Raw genomic sequence first — 17,644 nt, 5'->3', positions numbered from 1 at the left:
ATAAATTCCTCACACATGTACAGCTGAACGTCTGCTATCATTTCCCAAATAAATCCACTAAGAATGGCAATTTGCCATATCTATTCATAGACTCATACAATCATAGAATCATAGAGTTGGAAGAGACCTCATGGGCCATCCAGTCCAACCCCCTTCCAAGAAACAGGAAAATCGCCTTCAAAGCACCCCCAACAGATGGCCATCCAGTCTCTGTTTAAAAGCCTCCAAAGAAGGAGCCTCCACCACACTCCAGTGTTTTCCAATGTTTATTTCTTGATGCTATTGAAATCTACAGTAAAATGCCCTGTTTTCCTTTTAATTCAGATTTTTAAATGTTCCTCATTGAAACAGGTGGAATGTATCTGATGGGCAAGTAATTTTTTTCTTAAGCTGGACAACAGTAAATGCTTTCCCCAAAATATATAGGATAGAAGCTATTTGCAAAGGCATGTCAAATAATGGTCCATTTTTAATAAAAGAAGCACTGCTCAATTAGATTTGTTTAATGAATGTCAGCTAGAAAAAGCAATTCAATGTGTTCATAGCACCCAGGCTAACATTTAGAAGAAATGAGATTGCATTCACTTTCTATAAGAACATAGCACCATCTATTGAAATGATTAATAACAACAGGTAGAAATTGCAACTGCTTGGAGCCACCTGAAAAGGTCTCACCTTAAGAAATAATAGACAGGAGCATATTCATTGTCTTTGCAAAACCCTTCTTTCACTAGTATCACAGTCTGGAAAGACAGGAGCCTTTCTAAAATCCTATATTTTCAAGCTTAGTACAAGGGAGAACCTTGTAGGCTATCACCACACAAGGTGTTTAAGGTTACCATCAGCTGCATATCTTCTTTTTGGTGGATTATAAGCCAAACCCCCCACAAGTTCCTGTACTCCCGATGTGTTGGACTACAATGTGATGGGATGTCAAGATCCAACCTGGGCAATGCTAGCTAGAGGTAAGTGAAGTTGGCCAAGACGTAGTTAAAATGCCAGCTTTGGGAAGCCCGCTATAGAATATGAATTCTATCCGTTTCACCAACACTCATTTTCCATTTTCCTTTTCCAGTTGATATTTGCTATCAACTGAACATTGAGTTGTCTCTCCACATTTTTGGTCTCCTGAAAATCCTGGGGAGGTTATGATTACAAAATCTTTGGCACTCAGTACTTGAATTCAATGCTATAGAGTAATAAATACTATATCCATGCAGTGCTGTAAATATTTGGCCAAGTTCTCAGCCTGCTCCAAAGATCTCTGGTTCCACAGAAGCATTCTGAAAATGCAAAGCATTAAGTAATCCCCCTATAAAAATATTTTCTGACATTCAGTGATGTGGCATATCCAGACTTCTTTTTATTTATTTTTATTTTTAAATGACTAACAGCAACACAGCTGGCCAAGCAATACAAATATTAATGTTAAATACAGTTCTAGACAAAAATAATTACACAAAATGTTTTTGATAGCATAGCATAAAAATATGAGGCCTAAAATAATCTCTGTACATCTTGCTTATTGATTGGTGAAATGAAAGGGGCCCAAATTGCAGCAAACGTACAGTTCCTCTCTGCTCAATCTGTGTTGTATGTCAATTTTTCTGAAACAGCAACTTCCTATACAGTTTTACCAACAATGAAGTTAGAGAATAGATCTTCCACAGCTCCCCACATTTTTTCTAACAATGCAACTCCTGGCAATAGAGCATTAAGATCTTTGTGCAAAGTATTTGCCTTAACTCCTTCAAAATAGTTAATAATAATAAAATGTATGTGTGTTTTTTTTTCTTTTAAAATTTAAGTATTCCAGAAACCTGCCATCTTTGGACACAGTAACCACATATGATTTGTTGGATTATCTATAATTACTTTGCAATTATATCCATTTACAGTTGGCTCCCCATATCCACAGATTCTGCATCTGTGGATTCCAACATCCATGACTTTAAAATTCCAAAAAGCAAATCTTGATTTTGCCATTGTATATAAGGGACACCATTTTATTATGCCATCGCATATAATGAAACTTCAGCATCCACAAATTATGGAAACCATGCAAGGTCCTGGAATCTAACACTAGTGGATACCAAGAGTCCATGGTATATTCAGTTCTTTCTTCATGGAATTTGGAATAGCTTTCATGTGGTAGTCCAGATCCCCCCCCCCCCCCAAATTGATTACATTCACACTTTCTCCGTGTAATAGCACAAGTTAATCACAGGTCAATCAATGCCTTAGTCTTACTTTCTTCTCATCATAATCATTTAATGTGGGGTTGCCTTTGAAGACAGCTTGGAAACTGCAACTAGCTACTAACTGGAGCTATCTATAAAGAGCACACTATGCCCCTACTAACGCAGCTCCATTGGCTGGCAAGAAGTGTTCAAGCTCGATTCAAAGTGCAGATTATCACCTAAAAGTCCTAAATGGTTTGGGTCCTGTCTATCTTCGTGACCCCCCCCCCCCCAATGAACCAGAACAGGCTCGAAGTTCTGCTGGGGAGGCCCTCCTAGCGGTCCTGCCACCGTCTCAAGCATGGTTGGCGGAGACGAGGCAGAAGGCCTTCTCAGTGGTGGCCCCCTCGTTCTGTGACACCCTCCCTAAGGAGATTAGGCAAGCCTCCACACTGTCCTCCTTTCATATATGTTTTATTCAATTGTATTTTATATTGTGTTTTATGTCATGTCTTGTTTTAGGCACAGTTGTGAAAATAAAATAAGGAAAACCTATGCTACCCAAAATAAAATGTGAATTTATGTTTTTGAAACATAAGCAGCTTTTAAACTTATTGTCAGATAACAAATGATTTAAGTTTAAAATGCAGACTCTGCTGTAGGATGGACAACTGCAACAGTCTTGAGGGAGCAGGTTTTCTGTTTCTAGGGGCATGCAAAGATAACCAAAAGAGCTGGAAACAAAAAAAATGCAGAGAGACACCCCCTTCATGGTCTCAGAGATGGTTTGTTTTTGTTTTTAAAAAACTGAAATGGTACATAGGGGTCAGCCTATTGAACTGGTGAACCATTGCTCCTAGGAGCTTCTAGGAAAGGTGATTTTTCTTATTACTTTAGGCTAGGAAGAAAATAACAATCTATGCAGATTGAGCATTGCAAAGGTATTATTTGAGATGTTTGTGGTCCCAGGCCTGCACATTGTCCCCTGCTTCTCACTTTGATACGAAAGAGAACCAATGAACTGAAAGATGACTTACCTCTGAATGTATAGAATCACACTGCTAGTTTTAAATCCACAATCTCCCTAACATTCACAGAATGTGTCATCCAGTTATGACAATTTTCTCAAGTGGCTTGCATCTACTGAAAAGCAGGAGTTTATAATTTTAACTAAAATATCACTATAGTTAAATCTAACCAGAAAATATTTTCCATAAGCCTAACTAAATGTTTTGTTGTAATACCTACAAGACTAAACTCCTATGCTACTTTACTTTTTGAATCTTCTAATGCAGTCTGGTCAGATCTGTCTATATTATCCTACTATAATACCACTTCATATCTCAGTTTCAATCCTTGTCATTTCAACTTTCCTCCTCACCAAGGAAATACTCCCTGACATCAGGGAGTATGTCAATGTTTAATTAACATTGTTATTGTCAATTAAACTAGGTATGGTAGGTGGATTCCCTTCTTCAGGTTGTTCATCCAAAGAACAACCCTTAGACTCCTGTTGCTCACTTCATCCCTCACCTCTCAACCTCTTCATGGGTGTAATAACTGGACGCGAAAATGGCTTTAATGCTGGTCAAGCAGGGGTGGTTTCCAGAAAGTGAGACAGAACAATGAAACAACAAAGATTTGTTGACTTACAGGCAGGTTAAGTAGCTGGCACAGCCCTTCGCAACCTTTCTAGCTTGGAGAATACATTGAAATAAAGTTCGGGTTCTCCGAGAACCAAAATATAATGATTGTCGTAACTCTGTGTGTGTGTATTCTCATGAAACCTCTTGGAGAATTCCAGGAAATCTGGTCTAGAATGTAGCCAGCTCCTTATTTTTGAAATAATTTAGCAACTCAGTTTGAGTCCGAGTAACCATTTCCTAAATTCCTGACTTACTTTCTACACTTTCTACACATACGTGTCCCCAGTATGTAAGACACCCACCTGCTTTTCTCACTGCTCCATGAGCTGCCTCTAGCTGCCTCTAGCTGAGGCCATCGAAGATAATGAGTTAAACCTTCTCCAAAATGATGATTCAGTATAAGTCAGTTTCTTCTGTTCTTGTGAAACCTACACACACACACACACACACACACACACATTCTCTTGCCCTCTGGAAAGAAAATATATTTCAGATCAATGATCTAAAGTGGACAAGCAGCCTTAGGGAAAAGGATGAAACACATTTACCCTACTTCCCTCACACTGTTACTCCCATGGATGAACTTTTCCTATCTTTTTTTTCATTTAAAAATAAGTATCATATATAATCTGAACGTTCTTCGGTGAGCCATTATCTTTTGGGATAGAACTGCTGTAGAGATAAAACATTCTGCAGATCAAAGGGATTTGTAGAAATGTTTTCTAGTTTCCTAATGGTAAAGACTGCCTTTCACAAGAAATAGTTTCTAATTCACCTACTTAAATATATTTAATGGTTTTTTATGCCTGAAGAATATTAAAAACTCAAAGCTGCTTTTTATTTCCTGAAATTATGTGATGAAAGCTTCACGCTTGATTAAGATGTGAACTTTTTCATACCCTCAAGACATACTACCTCTTCCATGGTAAGAAAATGGGACAAGATGTAGTTTAGGAAGTAAACAAGGGAAGATATAGCTGTGTGTGTGTTGAAGTTATCTGATAAATAATGCCAACTTGATGCATTTCATAGGGTTTTTCTGAGGCAAGGAATTCTCAGAGGTAGTTTTGCTAGTTTCTTGTTCTAAAATAAAGCCTGAAAGCACCCTGGTTGACTTCCAAGATGAGCTGGGATCTACCCACCAGAAAATGGATTGGTGGCATGAGTAGTAAGACGTAACTGATGGAGATGCTGAACTCCTTCTTCTGCCATGACCAAAAATCGACATACATTGTTTTCTTCTTTTTCAGTTATGCCTGCATATATTACTAATACAATATCAGTTAAGATGTTGTAGGTAAAAGGAAATCACACTGACAATTTTACAATGTCACAATTATCACAATCAGAGAGGACAGAGAGGACATTTTAGATTAACACCAGAGCATGGAGTAATTCCTTTTTCATTACAACTGATCATTCTGTTAGGAGGATTATGGGAGCTGAAATGGAAACAAGTACAATTTTTCCTATATCTGAGAAAAATTAGTGTGATGACTTCCAAAAAAAAGGTATTTCTTCAGTGTCACACAAAAAGTAGAAAAGCCTGAAAATCATGCTCATCTTTCTATTTTATCAAGACAATCCATTACTCATAGCATTTTTCATATGATACAATGTAAGATTGTAAAATTCATGACCTTATTATATAATGATAACTATCATTTCAGATGACTTGAAATTAAATAAACTCATAGAGGCTAAGACGTCCAGAGGCTACAAGTTATGAAGACTGCATGTTCCCTTCAGAATCAGAGTTCTTGATATTTTAAGACACCTTTAAGGAGATAAATAAGGGAAGTCCAGTCTATGACTTCCTTTGTGCAGCTTCCTCCAGATCCATACTTTGAAACTATACAGTCACAACTTAGAGCAGGAGTCTACTGAGAATCAAGAACATAATGACCTACTTCATTTCTTTAGTCAGGAGGACAAAACTTCTTGAAACAATCATCTAATGTTAAAAGGTCAGCAAAATGTTCATAATTATGTCACATTACCCTTGTCTTCTTGTGAATGCCTCTATAGTACTCATAGCATTTGAGTCGCAGAACCCAATACTGCTTTCCAAGCTTTCATTTTGAAAGTCTAAGACCAGGGTTGCCATTTCTGTGAGAGGCAAAAGACACAATTTTAAAACTAACACTCAAGATTACTTAATTATATAATGTGAGCTTCAGTTTGTTAAAAAATAAACAAGTGAAAAGCACTATGTGTGTACACATATGTGTGCACATGCATGTTTGGAGAGTGGGTGGGTGGGAATGACTTGGAAGGGATCAAATTAAATGAAAATACAATTTTCAAGAGTGAAGGCTATAATCAACTGAAAATTCTCAACTGTATTTCTGTTTGCTTATCACAGAGAATACAGAACTTGTAAGAATAGTTGTGTTTGTTTCTTTTTAAAGAACTATAACAGAGTGTGCGGCTACCTAGTGGTGAAATCTCAAGTATCCCTAGTTGGAGAAGGAACTGCTAGTGATGGAATGCCAAACTCCACACATGGGATTCTCCCACTGGAGGGTGAGGGGAAAGGATTTGTAGTAATTCAACTTTATCTTTTTTTCCCCACCCCAGCTCTTTGTGCCCTTCAAAAATATTCTGAGAAGGGTTGGTAGACCACCTAGAACAGTATAGCAGTCAGTGGAGGACTGTATGGATAAGGAGGGACTGATACAAATGATTCACCACCTCTTTTTTCAGTGGGAAACTTTATTCTACCTCAACCTTTTCCCAATTAATTTTTGGTCCATGTCTTTTTGTATAAGGCTGTGAATTTCCCTCTAACAGGAGGCTGGGCTGGGAACTTCTCTGCTTTTCTTTTTCCAGAAGCTGAAGAACTTTTTGTTGAAATGTGCATTTGCTGGTTGTTCCAAAAGTCACTTTACCTTAATTGACACATTATGTATTCTTTGGATATGTACCACCAGTTTCCCATACCCTGCCCCACTCCCCCCCCCCCCCCCTCCCATCCTGGAACAGTGATTCCGAATAATACCATTGCATAGATTTAACCATGTGGAAAGCCTGGTTCAAAATCCTATATCTATCATCATCTGTTTTGTCGGCTAGAATAGACCATTTCCTATGCCAGTCTTGTTTTGTATAACTATTCATATAATTGCTTTTTCCGAGAGAGAAAACCACAAGTTTCCAAATTCCATCTTGTATTGTCTCTCCATCCTCGGGCTATCGTAGCCTGTATTGCAGTTATCATATATTTTAGGATTTCTGACCATTTATTGTTATTTTCCTTTGCCTCTATAGTGAGCGACATAAATCTAGCTTTAGCCCACTTTTACTTTTGCCCTATTATTCCCTCCATTGCATTTCTGAGTTTACTGTAATAGTTCAGAATTTTTCTGCAATCCCACCACATATGAGAGAATCAACCTATCCCCCCACAGTTATGCCAACATTTGTTGGAAATATTTCCCATTATATGTGTTAATTGAAGTGGGGTTCTATACCATTTGGAGATCATTTTCTGTTAAGTTTCTTTGATCCTAATTTGTTTAACTTTTTGAATATTGTTGATCTAAGACCTAATTAATTTCTCACTAAAGTTTTTTTCTTGTTTCCAATTCTCTACAAGGGTGGTTTTTGTGTCATAAGATAAAGTGATTAATTCCTTATATGTTAACCTGATAATTCCTTTCTCTTTTTCTACTTTCCTTTTAATTATTCTTTCTAGAAGGGCATCTGCTACCTCTCCTCTTTTCATGGCCTGAGCTCTACTGGACAGGCCTAACTATGTTATCCAATTCCCTTGTCTGCTTTTATCTTTTATCTTGTCCCAAATTAATTATTTCTCCATTGGGTTCCATGAGATCCCCTACCTTTTTAATATTGTTTTCTTTCAGGGCCCTTATTAGGTTTCTGAATGTCTCGTCTTTATTTTCCAAGGGTTCTAATGGGAAAGGATCGGTTTTATTTATTTATAATTTATTTTGCCATTTTTCCAAATTAGCAACATTGATAGGCAGGGGACAACATTTAAGTTCTTTAAGTCTTTTTTGTCTTTTCTCTCTCCCATACATGTCCCTCTTTCCCAACTATTTGCTTCTTTTTCTACTTGCACACACCTTTTTGACCTTTCCCATTTGAATTCTAACCTGGCTAATTGACTTGCTTCATAGTATATTCCCAAAGAACCCCCACCCCCATCCACATATTTCTTGTATACTGTAAAATAAAAAGTTGGAAATTCTATTTTTATTTCCTCCCACTCCCCGTTTTTGATAGAGTTATCCCACTTCTGAAGCAAATTGTTAAAAATATTCACTGAGAGAGTTTGGAACAAATATAAGAATTTGGGCAACATCATCTTATAAAAAAATTAACCTTGTGGTAATATCCCAAAATTTATTTCCCCCTTGTGTTAATTTGTTTGCTTATATTTTCCCATGGATGGTTAAAGTTTATTGATATTATGTTATTGAGATTTTGGGGGGTATCTACTCCCAGGTATTTTATATTATTTTCCCCCAATTTCACTCCCATAATATTTTGAACCTTCTTGAATTTTTCCCATGTTAGATTCTTATATAGTAACTCTGATTTTTCAAACTTAACTGTGAGGCCTGAAGAATTTCCAGAGTTCTTAACTATTTTAACTGTTGATTTTAATGCCTCCTCCACCTCCCCTAAGATTACCATAACATCTTCTGCATAAAGATTGATCCTAATTTCTTCCTTGCCCACCTTGTAGCATTTAATAACAAGGTCATTCCATACTGAATTTGCTAATGGCTCAATGGCCAATGCAAATATAGCTGGGGAGAGGGGGCATCCCTGTTTGGTTCCACTCTTAATGTTAATTTTACCTCTCTTGAAGCTGACCATAGAGTCATGCTGGAAGATGTAGAGATTCCTAGAAAGAACATATTAATCAAATCTGTAAATAAAACCACAAGTGTTAAAACCACTAATAATAATAATAGTAGTAGTAGTAGTAGTAATAATAATAATAATAATAATAATACACTTTATTTATATTCAATCCTTCTCCCCTAGGGGACTCAAAGCACATTACAGCATTTACAGCAAACATAGGCAAACATTCAATGCTTTATAATCACATACAATTAGACACACATTTATAGACAAGGCAAAGGCTTCTCCTTTCATTTCTGGCTTTTGGAGGCAGTGCTCATCTCTGGCTCTGAGGGAGGTGTTCTTCTCCATTTTCAAGCTGAGGCGCCTGTGTTGTCACCTCCTGGTCATGTGGCTGGCCAAGCTGCTTGGAGAATCTTTTTGCCTGTTCCTGCCAAAGCAGTACCTATTTATCTACTCACATTAGCATGTTTTTGAACTGCTAGGTTGGCAGGAGCTAGGGCTAACAGTGGGAGCTCACCCTGCCCTACAGATTCAAACTGCCATGCTTCAAGTCAGCAGTTCAGCAGGACAGGGTTTAACCCATTGCACCACTATAGAACAATGCATTTAATTGTGCATTCACGTTCTTTTCATATTTTTAGCTGTAGCTTGTTTTCAACTTGTTGTAAGTCTTTTTTGGCCTCCTGTTGGAAGAACAGTGATAGATGATATATGATAAATATATAGATAGTCTCTAGATCATTTAATCTGCAATAACAAAATATCCTGTAAGAAAGCTTGGAGAGAACTTTCCTTGGTATTTTGCTGGACTACATGGACTAACCACCATTCTTTGCTGAAGGGCAGCCGTCAAGAAATGTTTGAAAATGTCATAGGCTGGGCATAATGGTTTAAAGCAGTGTCAGCCTCCTTCACCTCCCTCCCTCCAGAAACAATCAGGGTAGGCTATTCATGAACATTGATTATCTGAAAAGTAAATTATAAAACCTCACTCAGAATGAGGGCTTTTCTATCTTGAATGTGTTTCATACTTTTAAAAAAGCTATTTAAGCAATTGGACTGTCCTGAATCGATTGCCATTCAACTTCATTTTGTTTTTGTACACTTGAACCATCATGCAGCAGAGAAATAGAAATGTCATTCAATGCATTTTCTATTATATTAATATGTCACAATACAGTTATGGAACATCCACCTGAAAGCTTCTAGTAAGAGTTCATATTAGATCATCCAAGCAAAAGTTCTCCCAATTCAAATGAAAAGCAAAGTCTTCATTGATTCTAGCAAAGCATCTCTTATCATCAGAATGACAGTTGATGAATTGATTTACCTTTCCTCCATTTACTTTTTTTGCATCTCCAGGAAAGCAGAAAGCTCTTTGCATAATGTTTATAAGAGGTGGAGAGAGAAAAAATGTTATTCAATGCACTTTCCTTTATACTGAAATGTCACAATATGGTTATTCAAAGATAGCCAATTTCCCACAGATATTGCTAAAAGCTATATTTTATAGGAATGAACTAGATAAACTATCTCTTAAATACTGCTTGTCTAAGAAAACCCTATAAAATCCATGGGGTCACCATAAAGTCAAGAGGAAACTTTAAGGCATATCAACATATACAGTAGTAGGAAAGCTACTATTTGTTGGAGGTCACAGGGGTGGGAGAAGCAAAAAATGTCCTCATTTATTCCACTTCAGTGACTTCTGTTATTCACCAGAAACAGATATTCTAAACAGAGATTGTTTGGGAATAGGTTGGCATGGTAAATCCATGCCGAAACCTGAAGTGATTCTTAGATAACAGTGCCTTTTCATGGGTTTGTTTTTGATGTTTTTGATTTTATATAATGTTTAGTCACATTTTTACAGTGACTTTTTTTATATATGGAGAAAGTGGGATATGAGGTAGTCATCACCATCATTGTGATCCTAGCTTCTTGAATAGACACTGAATGGCAGATTGGGACTATGAAAGTGGGATAATAGCATGAAGTGAATAGTTGATGACCCTGTTATTTTACCCTGGTTCATATTTTGTTCATATTGACCCATCTTTTCCCCATTGTTTGCTACCCAATATGTAGTATATATAGGTTTATGCATGTGCTTAAAATCATCTGTTAACTTATGGTGCCACCATGAATTTCATAGAGTTTTCTTAGGCAAGAGATACCCAGGGGTTGTTTACCAGTGTCTTCCTCTAAAATATTACATGATGATGATAGCTACTTTATTTTTGTATCCCGCCACCATCTCCCTGAAGGGATTCAGGGTGGCTCACATGGGGACCAAGCCCAGTCAAATAGAGTTAAAATATAACACAATAAAAATACATGTACAAAACATCATAAAAACATAAACCATCATACAACAATCAGTAGCTGAGCATAGTGGACATTTCAGAACTAAGAGGTGAGGCAAGGGCTTGTGCAATACAACTACAAGGACAGGGCTAATAGAAAAGTGCAAGAACCTGATGACAAGTTAGGGCCAGAGGGCCAAGTCAATTAGTGCAATACAACTACAGGAGCAAGGTCAATAGTAAAGTACAAGAGCCAGATATTACGTTATGGCTAGAAGTACCAATTCATCTGGTGAACCAATGAATCAAAGGCACATCCACATTTTTAGGTCCTGGTATTCGTTTGCAGTCTCCAATTCAAGTACTGACCAGAGCTGAGCGTGCTTAATTTTCAAGGTCTGATGGATTTCTATGAGGTCTTTGCCCAGCAGGAAATAAACATTGTTTCCTCAAAATTTCTACCACTAATATAGAAAAAAGTATTCTAGAGTGTGAGAAATTTGACGATGAAAGAAATTTTCATGGAAAGGCAGAATTTTTACTTTGGGGGGGATGCCTTCAATTTATGTTTCCATTCACCCCTCCATATCAGAAATACCTCCCTACAACTAATTTTTTTTCTCTTAATAGAGACTCAGAAAACTAAAGCCTGGGCATTTTGGTTGAAAAATATGTTTGTTACCACTGAGCTGTATTCCCTGAGAGGGAGGTCCAATCATATTTCAAACATTAGAACTAATCCTTGATATTGATATATGAGTTATGTTGTATTTAAGTGGAGAAATACTAAGGCACTCTGGAAGAAGTCCATGGTTAAATGAAACAATTTCTATTCAAAGAAAATGTATATTTGAAATAGAAAAGCACTCAAGGCTGTTGGTTCTTTGAATATTCATTTTTATTCATTTTTGTTTTTAAGTTACATTTTTATTTTTATTTCACTGCTAGGTAACTGGATTGCTAGAAGAGCAATGTATAAATTAATTACCCTCAGGTTGATGCTGAAGAAAGATTGATTGACTTATTGATTCAAAATAAATCAAATAACAGAGTAAGATATATGGTTGAAAAAATTACTTACTAAAATCTCTGTGCTTTGCAGCCATCAAATAAAAATCAAACAACCTACGTATTAATTGCCTCAGCAGCTGAAGGTCTTCCAGAATCGATCGCTTCTACAATCTCTTCAAAGACCATATGAGAAGAACAGTTTCTATCAGTGCTGTCTTTATGCATGGGCATGCTGGACAGTTGCATGAGGGCCCCATCGACATAGAACATAGATTAGCACAATATCCAATCTATGCACAGACCAGATTTTAGCATTAATATTCTGATCAACTAACTCAACATTCAAACCTCCTTCTAACTCAGTTGAAGGAGAAAAATTATGACTTGTAGCAGACAGCTGATATGTCTGCATTTGAAAGAGACATTTTGCCATTTTTGTTGCTTGCAATGTTATGAAAGTAGAATATTGTAACAGATTCACAGGAGGAAATGAATGGCTAGGGACAATGATAGCTGACCATGTGCCTTTCCAGCCTCTGCTGTTTGTGATCCAAGAATTCTATTTGTGTGGTGAAGGGTTAGAGAAAATGTAGGAAAGTGAAGTGAGGAAAAAGAAGCTGTGCTTTTTATGCCTGGAAGAGAAATACAGTGAGCCCTTGGTATCCTCTGTGGCTGAGTTCCAAGACTCTCAGTGGATACAAAATCTATGAATGTGTAACTCCCATTATATACAAGGCATAGGTAAAATGGTATCACTCATAAAATGACAAAAGTAAAGTTCACTTTTTGATTTTTTTTAAAAAAACCATGGATGGTGGAATTTGTGGGTGTAAAATCTGTAGATATGGAAAGCTAGCTATATACACACTGGTAAAGACGACACCTACTTTGCAGTTTCTGATCAAGAATTAAGTATTTTCTTTGTGTGGAACCAAAGTGGGCAAGTCTAACTTTTTTCATCTTTTTCTTCTTCTGACACCTTCCACTCTCTCACTCTCTCTAGCAAAAATGGTTGGTGGTCAATAGGGCAATGCATCTACTTCCGCTTTTACTCCGTGCTTTAAGGATCCAGTCTTTGCTCAAGTCTTTCCACATATTAGGTTCAGCACTTTGAACAGCTCTTTAAAACTCAGACTTAAACCTAGTGCAGATTCCATGACCTTACCAACATTAAAACCCAGCAGTAGCCACCAGGCTACATGAAATTAGGGCAATTGAGCTAACAACTACAAAGCATCTTATGAGCTTATGTTGGAAGACAGTGGATTTTAAAATATTTTTTTTATCCTTTGTCTACTGACTCTGTAAGGCTTACAATGAATAAATACAAATAAAATGTACAGTGCTGCTTTTTATTACTATTTAGCTCTACTATAAATCTGTTATAAAAACATGAAAAATGAGAAAGTGACAAAGGAAAAGTAAGTTTCATTATATACAAATTCAACAGCTGCTACATATTTTATCAAGAAAAAAGCACTTGCTTTTTAAAATCTTTTCTATTCTGAGATGGTTACAACAGTGTAAGCTTGTAAACATTCTTCCTGTAAACAGGAAATCAGCTATATTAAAGTTAGATGGTATTCTAGCTAGAGAAAATGAGATTATTTCATAACAAAAAGGAGAGGAAATGCTACATGATCCATTTTATATGAACATAAAAAGCAATATATAAAATACAAGAATAAATGAAATGCCAAAGTTATTACTGAAATCAGTGGACTATGGCATGTTACAATATATGTACTTGGGGCTAAGTCTAGTTGCTAGAATACATACATTGAATAAGCTGCTGAATAAAAAAGACAAACATATGCAGATCCCATTGATTCAAGGCTCTGTTCTATTTGGAACCAATTATGGCCAGCTGTTAGATTTAGACCCAACACTTATGTAGATAGCTCTCCAAGGGAGCCAGTTGTAATGGGAAGTTTTTTCTGGTAGACAAGCAATTGAGGTAGTTTTTCTAAGATATATCAGTGCATGAATGAATAGTAGACATAAATATTTCACTGTCTAGACCAAATCTGGTTTAAAAATAAATAACCAAGTAGGAAAAACAAGAACTTTGGACTTTACTCAGCAGCTAGCACAATCAGCAGCCACATAGGTTATCTGCTCAGAATCTTCTCCACTATAGTGTAATGTTTCTATTGAAATGACTCTTTCTTAGCTCAGCTTGGAAATACTCTAATATTCTCTGGTGGCCTTTCAACCAAGCACTAAACAAGTCTGACCCTTACATCCCAAAATTAGATAAAGTTGGAGTATGACATTTACTACTCCCCTCATATCCATGGGGAATACATTCTCAGACTTACCAAGGCTAGCAAAAACTATGAATAATAGCAAATCCTACCGAACAATGTTTTGTAGCAGAAATACCACAGAGTCATGCTGGAGTGCCTATGAAATGCATAGGGAGTATCTATTTTGTCAGATGAGAGTAAATGAAACCACTGATACCTGTCCCACAGATACGGGGGTGGGGGAGGTCATATTGTACATGAATTACAACACTGCTTAAGATCTGAAAATATGACTACTGCTATTGATTTGTTGCCCTCAGTTGCTCACAAAATTCTGCCAAGAACGATAAAGGGCAGAGGTCTTTTGTAATTAAAGATAAAGACATTAGATTTTCCTCTTTCAGCTCATTCTGGACATTGTTTCCTTTACTCTTTACCTTCAATTCAAGGACATCTTATGTTAGACATTTATTTATTACTCTCTGATAGTACAGAGTTAAAGCAAAGTATTCAAAATGAACACAATTCTATTAAGTAGGATTGACACTCTGTTCTGAGGGAATGCTTTAGCAGGAGTAGGAATACATAGCCATACACTATATGTTAAGTTCACTAACATATCCATAAAGTATTTAACCCCAATATTAGTTCAGCCTACTATTTCCATAACTTTTTACCATCAGTGAAACTGATTAGAACTTCTGGAAATGTGTAATACAAAACAGCTAGAGATCCAATGTGACATCATTTCGATAACTGAACCTCTTTCCTAATTTAGTAGTATCAAACTATTTCTTACTCAATATCTGAAATACCTTCTTTTTTCTTGTTTTTGATGTGTCCTTACCGTTTGCTATTCTGGCAATGGTTGATGAGAACTGCAGTCCAACAAGATCTGAAGGGACAGGTATTCTCCATGTGGCTCTAAAAAAAAACACCCTGGAGAATATCTGGCCCTTCGAATCTTGTTGGACTGCAGTTCCCATCAACCATTGCCAGAATAGCCAATGGTAAGGCGTTCTGGAAATGGTAGTATAACAACATCTGGAAGTCTTTTTTTTTTATCTTTATCAAACTGCAGATATTTTCATTGTGCAGAAAACCCCTCCTATCTCTTTCTGTATTAGGGAACAACAATATGCATAACACAATGTACACCCTGCTTCCCATTTTTCATATGAATGGCTCTAGCAAGGATTCTGTTGATCTTTGTTTATGGTTTTGTTCCTTCTTAGATACACCAAAATGAAGACAGCCACCAACATCTATATTTTCAACCTTGCCTTGGCAGATGCCTTAGCGACAAGCACGCTGCCATTCCAAAGTGTGAATTACCTCCTGGGAACATGGCCATTTGGTACCACTATTTGTAAGATTGTTATATCTATAGATTACTATAACATGTTCACAAGCATTTTCACCCTCTGCACAATGAGCGTGGATCGCTACATAGCCGTTTGCCACCCAGTCAAGGCTCTGGATTTCCGGACCCCCAAAAATGCCAAAATTGTCAATGTCTGCAACTGGATTGTTTCTTCAGCCATTGGCATTCCAGTTATGGTGATGGCAACTACAAAAGAGAGCCAAGGTGAGTAAAAAAGAAGAGAGGGTGGGGAATACTCTCTATCATCAAAGATCCATTTAATAAAGATAATTGTGTCTAGAATTTGCAGATCAAGATTATTGCATCAACACTTTGTGAGGATCAGGTCATGTAAAACAATCCCTTAAAAGAAGCTTACAAAACTAAGGAGGTCAATGTTCCATGACAGAACAACCAGATTGCATGTGTTTTGTAATCTTCCTTTTACTTCAGCCAGAGTGTGATCTCAGAGAGAGGATGTTTATGGCTCCAGGTGCAAGTGTAGCCATTGTCTATATCTACTAATCTATGACGCAAGATTTTTTTGGTTTAGGTTTCAAACTGAAACTATCTAATTTGGGAGTAAACACACTGAATTCAGTGTTCCACTGTTTTAGCATGGTGAGATGCATTCCAGCAGCGTACTCAGCAGCAGAGCAGCAAAACACAAGGGCAAATATCTTCACCGTATCTGGTTATGATACCCAGGTTGTGCCAGTCAGTATATTGTTTCTAGCACCTACTTTTTGCTTGATATTTAAGCAGTGCTTCTTGTTGGTCAGAGCATGATCCAGGGTAACTCCCAGGTATTTGGGTGTGCTGCAATGCTCCAGTTTATGGTTGTGTATATGAGACAGGATGGTGTGTGATAGTGGGTATGTGTGTACATCACACAGTCCTAGACACTTGGGAAGTGTCCGACATAATAATACTTTATTTGTATCCCGCCCCAAAGGAGAGACAGAAAGAGAGAGAGGGAGAATGGAAGGAAGAGAGGAGGGAGACATGGTCAAGTGTGAGAGAGAGACAGAAAGAGAAAAAGGTGATTTCGGGTTGTATAATGGGACAATCCAACCAAATATAGAATGTTGTTTGGACTGTAAATGTTAGAAAAGAGAGTTGGTATTTCACTAGGAGTTCAAAGCACAGCATTAGGCCTGGGTAACAACGGAAAAATTTGTTTCTAAAATCGATTCGTTTTTTGGGGGGTTTTGCGTTTCGATATTTAAAAGAATTCCAAAATTTTTCTTTTAAAAAGTTCAATATTTACGAAATTTCGTAAATGTTAAAAAAATTACAAAACATTAATGAAACAAATACGAAACAATAACGAATCGATTCGTTAATGGCGGACGCGACCGCGCAATACGCTAAAAAACCTCCAAATGGGACAGGGGGAACTTCTGAAGCTTCCCTCTCCCTCTGTTGTTGACTGTTGGTGTGATATTATAATTTTTTTTCACTAATTAAACAAAAAACAACTATAAAACTTGCCCCAGACATGCGGAAATAATAACGAAACGACCTCAAACCGATAACGAAACGAATACATAACGAATCCGAAGCATTTACGAAATGAATTTAAAAATTCATTTCGTTTTTAAGTTGCTCCAGAATGGTTCGTTATTGCTTCGTTATAAAAAAAATAACGAATTTTTAACGAATTACGAATTAGCGAAACGAAACCGCCCAGCCCTACACAGCATCTATGACTGGATTCTCATAAATATTTTCAACTGACTTCTGCTTCTAAAGAAGTGTTTCCCAAGATGGTGCCCACAGATTGTGAGCTATTATGGATAGTGGTGATGGAAGTTGTTCAGTTCATCTGGAGGGCAACAGGTTTTGAAAGCCTACTCTAAATAAACATTGTCCATATAATTTTGGAATGGTTATGGCTTGCATATCCCAATGTTTTCTCTTCACAATCGTATCTGTCTGCCTTCATCTTGCATAAACTACACATATTATTTCATTCCCTAGATATATCCCATTATCAACAGTAAACTAAATGTGAGTGTGCTTCATTTTTATTTATTTATTTTAC

The 17,644-nt window shown here is 36.9% G+C and overlaps 1 protein-coding gene across 1 annotated transcript in view; it reads left to right on the top strand.

The window, feature by feature from the left end:
• Positions 1–17,644, top strand: part of OPRM1 (opioid receptor mu 1) — a 36,589-nt gene that overhangs the window by 3,215 nt on the left and 15,730 nt on the right. Inside the window, exon 2 of the mRNA XM_060753609.2 lies at positions 15,470–15,822. Coding sequence (XP_060609592.2) covers positions 15,470–15,822 — 353 coding nt within the window. The remainder of the gene's footprint in view (positions 1–15,469; positions 15,823–17,644) is intronic.

Source organism: Anolis sagrei, chromosome 1, assembly GCF_037176765.1.
Source record: "Anolis sagrei isolate rAnoSag1 chromosome 1, rAnoSag1.mat, whole genome shotgun sequence".
Classification (NCBI taxonomy): domain Eukaryota; kingdom Metazoa; phylum Chordata; class Lepidosauria; order Squamata; family Dactyloidae; genus Anolis; species Anolis sagrei.
This window is presented reverse-complemented; position numbering and strand designations above follow the sequence as displayed.